Genomic DNA, 8,812 nt, shown 5'->3' with positions numbered 1-8,812 from the left:
TTTTGGAGAAAATTCAAGATGGCGGAAAATCTATCATGGCGCAAATGGGCGTGGCCTATATGGGGAGATGCGTCATGACCCAAGGAATCCAGGGAAAAAATATTTTTAATTTTCCGACCTACGGTTCAAGAGTTACAGGCCAAAACGTAAAGTGGGGTGTTATGGCGCCACCATGCGGCCAAATGACACAATTATTTTTTATTTAATCCTTGAAATCATTATGAACCTCCTCTCCAAGTCTTGAAACTCTAGCCCCTATGGTTTGCGAGAGACAAATAATTGAATGTGAGTTTTTGCGATTCCCATTATAAGTCAATGGGGAAAATTAATTCACTAATAAATTAATATCAATTAAACTATAGAACCTTTCTCTTAGAAAAGTAATAGCCCACGATTCCCGAGTAAGCCGGTCGATTTGACATATGGCGCGAGTGTGTGGTGGCAAAACTGTGGGACTAGTGGCGTGCCGAAGTTTAGGACTTTTAGGACAGACAGACAGACAGACACACAGACAGACCCACACGGCCACGTATAGGGAGCCTGTGCTTCACACAGCTCCAAAAATTGTCAGGAAGACTGCAGACAGACAGACAGACAGACATATTATGCATGAGACTCACAGGAGCGAATACATAATCCTTCGCCTCTGGCCGTTGTCGTGTCATTTTCTCCATCAGAATCTAACTCTCCGCACTCACGCTGAGTCAGCGTGGGTGGGGGTCCCTGACAAGCACTTGGAATTATAGGAGTTGAGGCATTCAATTTTGTTTGACTCAGTTTCTGATTGATAGATATTGTAAAAATAGAAGATCTACAAGATTGTAGATTGGCTATTTTCCTCATTCTTAGATTATTTGACAATTTGGCTTGTAGTAATGATATTATGCAATTTCTATCTATCTATATGATCTTTATTAGCCTACTTGCAGAGGTAATAATACAATAGGTTATCTGGCGCCAACTGCTGGCGGAACTGAAAACAACACCCCCGTTCACGTGAATGGAAGGAGTTATGATTCTGACGGGAGTGAGAAAATGATGTTCCGGCCTGGCGGGGATAAGATAACAACCATGCGCGCAGCCAAGGCAGCACAACTCCTCCTTTCCAAGATAAGTTGTGCACTTCTTCTGAACATCGCTGGTTCCCACTTCGCCTGGGCTCAACCCCAACGGCAACTTAGCGAGTCAACTCACATGTAGGCTAATACAGACTAGAGTCTAGACTCTAGACAGCTCTCGTGTTTCAAAGGGATGACACTTCGTCTTCGGATGGAGTTGAGTTGAGTAGCCTAGTTATATGTGCGTGCGTGGGCAAGCCGACAAGGATAAGAAGTGGGAGTCAGCGCTGCACATTTGCCGTCCTGTGCCACTTCGACACACCGGTCCAAGACCTTTTTTTTGCGCCTTTTCAACATTTACGGAATTTAAATATATGTTTCATTGTTGGAATGAAAAATTCTCAATTGGAGTTTCAATGACATTCGACGAAAAGCTTTTTTTCTTTGGACGACTTGCTTAGGAGGTGAAGATGAAAAGTTTTATTTTTGTCACTTTGTGTTTTTCAGCGTGTCCATTTATGGTGAGTAGGCAATTACTACGGGCTTTACTGTATATTAGCCTATATCCATGGCTCCTTTCAATGCTCTTTTCAATTAGGCCTACAATAAAGCGTCTCGAAACTTTTAGCTATTTCATTTTCATTCATTCAGTTATCGCAGGAACATTGTGCTAGATGGCTGGCTGTGCTCGAAATGTCTCTCGTATATCAGCATCTCTGTATAGCATTGATCCAATTATTATTATTTCTTTAGCTTTGTTTTCACATTTCTGCGGACAATTTAAGTTGTCTTCACCTGCATTCTCACACGGAGCGATGTAAATTAATTAATGTAATCTTGCTGACTCTGAGCATGTTTATGTTTACATGTCACTGTATCTATTAATAGTAAGGGAATGTTGCTGCATGTGTAAACGGGGTTTTATAGGCTACTGGATGTTCCCTGAAGAAGCCACAAACGTTTCTTTTAGCAGAAGATGCGCTCTGTGCGCTCCTCTGCCGATCCAAATAATAAGTGTTGCCAACCTAGGGGATTTGTCACTAGATTTAGCTACTTTCCAGACCCCCCTAGAGACTTAATTAGTGAAAAGCTTCTAGAGACAAATCTAGCTACTTTTTCTGCTGATTTGGGGGCACATATTGTTGACAGGAGCCAGAGATAAAACCCCAAATTGTCATCCTTTTCCATCTCTCTGCCTCCATTTGCTGCTTGCCTGCTCTTCAGTGACACACAAAAACGCCTCAGCAGAGCTCACTGCCTCACTCACTAGTGTTTGAGTGAGTTAACTTACTGCCGGACCCCACCCCTAGCGACTTCTAGCTACTTCTGGGAGAGCCACTAGCTACTTCCGTTACCGGGGAGTTGGCAACACTAGAGCATCGCAGCGGAAGTGGATTCCTGGGGTCACTTAATATTCCCCATTCATTTTCGCCATAGACTTTTACAAATATATTTATAACAATTATGTTAAGCCTCGAACCAAGCCATCCAGGATGGAGGTGAATCATGATCATATAATATAACCTTTGATCCTATGTGAAAACATATTTTAATATTACATTATTTCCTAGACCTACTACATTTAATAACTACCCTTTGTTTAGCGATTTTCAAAATGTTCTTTTCATAGAACCAAGCCATCCTGGATGGCTTGGTTCGAGGCTTAACATAATTGTTATAAATATTTTTGTAAAAGTCTATGGCGAAAATGAATGGGGAATATTAAGTGACCCCAGGAATCCACTTCCGCTGCGATGCTCTATACAACACGTCAGGAACTGTTGATCTCTCTCTCTCTCTCGCGCGCACGCGCGCGCGCGCGCACACACACACACACACACACACACACACACACACACACACACACACAGCAAAGACAAAATATTCTTCTCATCATCATCACTTAAACACAAAGCAATTAGGCCGGTTACAGTAAATGGCCTTCAGAAATGAATGCTTGTTTCATTAGTTGCAATTTAATATACGTAGGCTAGACTAGCCTATTAATTTAGGCTACTTATTTAAAACTAATGATTAGGAGGACTGATGAGGATTGAGGACCAGAGTTGCATTACTGTAATAATAGTCTACTAGGCCTACTTTTGTCGGTAACGAGTAGGCTATAGTCCTCCAAATTGATTAATAATATTACAAGTTACCGGCGGTCAGTTTTTAACTCGTTACTACAATCATCATCAAAATGTATCATCATCACTTGTCTTTTGGAACATTGGAACTGCCATTTCACTAAAATAACTAACCAGAGAAGAGGTAATCAAACACAAGTGATTTTCAGCGCAGCAGCATGTCATGGTGACACTGTGCCAATCAAACAGTAGCAGCCACCCGACAGTTGCACATAGATTAATAGGTCTACAATTAAGGGACTAAATAGGCTACAGCCTACAGCAAAACCCCCAAATAAGGAGATTTATAATATCAAGCAAAGAAATTAATTACATTTTGCCTATGATTCAAGAGAGAGAGAGAGAGAGAGAGAGAGAGAGAGAGAGAGAGAGAGAGAGAGAGAGAGAAAAGAGAAAAAAAGAGTGCCACGGCAGCGCATGACAAGGTGCGCAAACCCGACATTTGGTTAAGCCTCGAATTTTAGCCTACTGCCTACATGTGACAAAATAAACCAAAACCTAAAAAATAATGAGTATTAAATATCCAGCAAGCCACAGGTTAGTTTTCCACAGCTAGAATCAGTTTGTCATTGTTTGAGTGCTTCTGCTGCACACCGAGTCATCTCCTCATTCGTTGTAGCTCATCATTTTCACCTGCTGACTGTGCTGCTTGCGCTGTGGGGGGAAATCTCCGCCAGGTTAGGTTGTCCACCCCTGGCCTGTAAAATTCATAGGAGCCAAATGGAATGAAATCTGCTTAAACTGACTGACATGTGGATACAGAATCATATATAGGCTATATATAATGTCAGGTGGAAACCTTGTATGCCCATAAATAAATGAATAAACTCATGAATGTATGTGAGCTGTTTTAGCTGCACAATGGGAGTCCACCGGGGCTCCGAAATAATTACATTATTATCATTTATTTATGATTCTTCTTCTTCTTCTTCTTCTTATTATTATTATAAGCCTATTATTATTATTATTAGACTAGATCCAAATGACCACCAGTGAGCCCTGGGACTCACTTCATTGAGCAACATAACTGTATTGTATTATAGATATTATTATAACTAGTCCTTACCCGTTCAAAGATATGAGCTCTGAAATGATGTGCAGTGTGTGGGTTATGGGATGTGCACTGTGCACACAGTATATGAGGGATGGAAAGTAACTTTAACTGGTGCTTGCATGATAATATGTAGGAGCATCAATGTAAGAAATACCCGTTAATAATGGCTACAGAGATACTGTGTACCGATCTGCATGTGTACCGATCTGCATGTCATGGTGACACTGTGCCAATCAAACAGTAGCAGCCACCCGACAGTTGCACATAGATTAATATGTCTACAATTAAGGGACTAAATAGGCTACAGCCTACAGCAAAACCCCCAAATAAGGAGATTTATAATATCAAGCAAAGAAATTAATTACATTTTGCCTATGATTCAAGAGAGAGAGAAAGAGAGAGAGAGAGAGAGAGAGAGAGAGAGAGAGAGAGAGAGAGAGAAAAGAGAAAAAAAGAGTGCCACGGCAGCGCATCACAAGGTGCGCAAACCCGACATTTGGTTAAGCCTAGAATTTTAGCCTACTGACTACATGTGACAAAATAAACCAAAACCTAAAAAATAATGAGTATTAAATATCCAGCAAGCCACAGGTTAGTTTTCCACAGCTAGAATCAGTTTGACATTGTTTGAGTGCTTCTGCTGCACACCGAGTCATCTCCTCATTCGTTGTAGCTCATCATTTTCACCTGCTGACTGTGCTGCTTGCGCTGTGGGGGGAAATCTCCGCCAGGTTAGGTTGTCCACCCCTGGCCTGTAAAATTCATAGGAGCCAAATGGAATGAAATCTGCTTAAACTGACTGACATGTGGATACAGAATCATATATAGGCTATATATAATGTCAGGTGGAAACCTTGTATGTCCATAAATAAATGAATAAACTCATGAATGTATGTGAGCTGTTTTAGCTGCACAATGGGAGTCCACCGGGGCTCCGAAATAATTACATTATTATCATTTATTTATGATTCTTCTTCTTCTTCTTCTTCTTCTTCTTCTTATTATTATAAGCCTATTATTATTATTATTAGACTAGATTCAAATGACCACCAGTGAGCCCTGGGACTCACTTCATTGAGCAACATAACTGTATTGTATTATAGATATTATTATAACTAGTCCTTACCCGTTCAAAGATATGAGCTCTGAAATGATGTGCAGTGTGTGGGTTATGGGATGTGCACTGTGCACACAGTATATGAGGGATGGAAAGTAACTTTAACTGGTGCTTGCATGATAATATGTAGGAGCATCAATGTAAGAAATACCCGTTAATAATGGCTACAGAGATACTGTGTACCGATCTGCATGATTTTTGGACAAAATCTGTAACAGGGCCAGACAACAGACCCCCCCCCCCCCCCCCCCCCCCCCCCCCACCCCCCCCCCCCCCCACACACACACACACACACACACACACACACACACACACACACACACACACACACACACACACACACACACACACACACACAGAGCTGGTTAAACATGTTGCCTTATGCTAGATGCAGAATAGATATGCCTCAAGCTAGATGCAGAATAGATATAGATACACCATAAAAATGCTAATATACAGCATATGATTTGTGAAAGTGACAAACGGGCTTCACAGTTATGTTAGGTGTGTTCATATGCTAATGGTGATGCGATTTCAGATCAATTGCTCCAGCCACTGAGGAGAAACGCTGTGACAGACACTCACTCAGACAGACAGACACTCAGACAGACAGACATTTGGAAAATTATATGTTTGATATCTAATAAATATTTTATACATCTAATATATGTTGGCAATGCATCTCAGGCTTTTTTATGGAGTAACGCAAAAGTAGTGTAACGAGTAGTGTAACTACTTTCTCCAGGGAGTAATAAAGTAGTGTAAGGCACTACTTTTTTCAAAAGTAAATATGTATTATGTAGTGCACTACTTTTTTGAGTAACGGACAGACCCCAACTCTGATAAGGACTAAATTGAAACGGGTGTTTGTACCGGGAGTTGACCCACCCAGACCCAGTAGGCCTACACGCTTCTATGCCCAGATACACGATGCACCTCACTGCAGCCTGCAACTCTGCTCTGACTGAAGTGCGCTTAATTGGTTTTGTCAATGGTTCCTCCCAGAGGCTTCACCTACGGCTCTCCGTGCACACACACACACACACACACACACACACACACACACACACACACACACACACACACACACACACACACACACACACACACACACACACACACACACACACTCCCTCCTTCCTTGGTTAAATCTGACTTTACATAATATTCAATTTAAATGTATTGGGACCTGTCACTGTTTAATCATCTCTGTGTTGCTTGGTTAGTGGAGCATGTCTCTGTTGTAAAGGGGTCCAGCATAAACATAGGCTAATGTTCACTAACTTCTAAAAACTTCAAACTTCAACTTCAAATAAGCCCCCTCATTTATGGTAGGCTACAAAATATATGATTGGTTTCGTTCACTTTACTCAAGTGATTCTTGCAGTTCTGCTATTCTTGAAAACGAGGTGAAGAAAATATCCATAAAATAAGTGAATTTGAGCTTAAATGTGAACGCTAGGGGGTGGTATTTGCCATATCCCATGGGACACCAAATGACGCCTCTTCCAGTGGTGGGAAAAGTAGATGTATAAAAATCTTTTGAAAATAGCAGATCTGCAAGCTCACAGTGCCATCGTGAGCTTGTAGATTGGCTATTTTCAATATGGCCAAAATGTATAAAGGCCTAAGGTTGAAGTGGGTAATGAATAAATGTTGTAATAATAATCAAAATCTATAAAGTAACCAGTAGGCCTATAACTAATGTGTTCAAATAAATGTAGTGGAGTAAAAGTACAATATGGATGTAGAAGTAAAAGTATTGGAAATTGGAAATACTAAATACTAAAGTACAAATACCTCAAAGTACAGTATTAGTTACTTTCCACCACTGTTGAAGAAGCAGCATAATGGACTGATCGATTGGACTTTGTATAGCGCTGTTAGTTATGCATCTGTCAGTCCTTTGTTTGTGTTATTGTGTTGTTAACTGCCATGGCGAATCCGTAGAGAGGATTTGAGTGTTATCTGTGATTAATTTGGTTGGTTTATGTTCATTTAATAACATGTTTGATGTACACCATCATCCCCTCTCTTATCTCCAGCCAGCAAAGTACTTAATTAAACATTCCCCTTTATATCATTGCTGTCTGGGCAGAAACCTTGCATGTCCATATGCTTTTAATTTTTCATAAAAATGAATGGCCTATAACATTATCAATGGTTCTCAACCTGTGGGTCGGGACCCCCAGGGGGGTCCCCTAATTATTTTTTTGGGGGGGTTCCCAGTTGTTTAACGTATTGTAACATTGTTTTCTCACTCAAAAGTAGACAAACCAACATAAAGTTTAAGTGTATAGAGGGTATCTGCACATTTCTAAAGTGACAATTTAAAGAATAGGGTGCTTGTGCAGGGTGGGGGCCTGGGGGGTTCCCAGTTCAAATATGATTATTTTGGGGGTCGCGGCCTGAAAAGGTTGAGAACCTCTGCCCTATATCATACTTCACACTAAAGTAGCAAAAAATAGACGATCTGCAACCTCGTGCTTGTGCTGTAGATCTGCTTTCTTCTTCTTCTTTTTATTTTTCTTCTTCTTCTTCTTCTTCTTCTTCTTCTTCTTCTTCTTCTTCTTCTTTTAAAAATCCTGACAAGTAACTGTTTTGGACATCAGCAATGATATCCTTCTATGGGTCTAAGTCAGTTCTCCTGAGGCCTGTGGCACAGAGAGAGAGAGAGAGAGAGAGAGAGAGAGAGAGAGAGAGAGAGAGAGAGAGAGAGAGAGAGAGTGAGTGAGTAAAGCTGTGTTTAGAGATGTGAGTCATTTTAGTTTAGTTGTGCTGTAATCCAAGTTTGGATGCTCTGACTGCAGTCTGGACTTTCTCTGCACACATAATGTGTAGACTACTTTGATAATACTTTTGGCTTAACATGTGATTCACAAAGGAATGGAGGAATCACAACATAAGAGTGAAAAAAAAAACATTGTCAGTTCACAGAATGGCTGTGTACATGTAATGGCGAGTTTGGCTGTATTTTCAGCCCACTGTTGGAAAATGAGAGTGAGACTATACATCATTTTTATTGAAGGATTGTCACAGCTAGCTTAGAGAATAGGATAAACAGTGAGAAAAAGAAATCATCTATTTTTCTGGAAAAAACTAACTCACAAGACAGACCCAACCCTCTCCCAAAAAGTGTACATTTGACAGTAATTAAAAATCACACCCGTGTGAACTGAGCGGTGGTTCCCCCCCCCCCCCCTTCCCCCCTGTGTGTGTGTGTGTGTGTGTGTGTGTGTGTGTGTGTGTGTGTGTGTGTGTGTGTGTGTGTGTGTGTGTGTGTGTGTGCCTGGTCTGGCCTGGCCTGAACAACAGCGCCCCTCCCTTAACATGTGTGGTCAGAAAAGGTTACTGCAGGCTACAGACAGACAGACAGACACGCAGACAGACAGACAGACAGACCCACACACACGGCCACGTATAGGAGCGTTGTGAC

At 41.1% G+C, this 8,812-nt stretch overlaps 1 protein-coding gene across 1 annotated transcript in view; it reads left to right on the top strand.

Moving 5' to 3' along the window:
- Positions 1–1,528: 1,528 nt before the first annotated feature.
- The window catches only part of LOC308284737 (vasoactive intestinal polypeptide receptor 2-like), a gene marked incomplete at both ends in the record, with an annotated part of 92,628 nt that continues 85,344 nt past the window's right edge, over positions 1,529–8,812 (top strand). The window contains one exon of the mRNA XM_080725464.1: positions 1,529–1,579. Coding sequence (XP_080581590.1) covers positions 1,529–1,579 — 51 coding nt within the window. The remainder of the gene's footprint in view (positions 1,580–8,812) is intronic.

Source organism: Nannobrachium achirus, assembly GCF_963921795.1.
Source record: "Nannobrachium achirus genome assembly, chromosome: 5".
NCBI lineage: Eukaryota > Metazoa > Chordata > Actinopteri > Myctophiformes > Myctophidae > Nannobrachium > Nannobrachium achirus.
The sequence above is the reverse complement of the archived record's forward strand: the minus strand, read 5'-3'. Positions and strand labels throughout refer to the sequence as shown.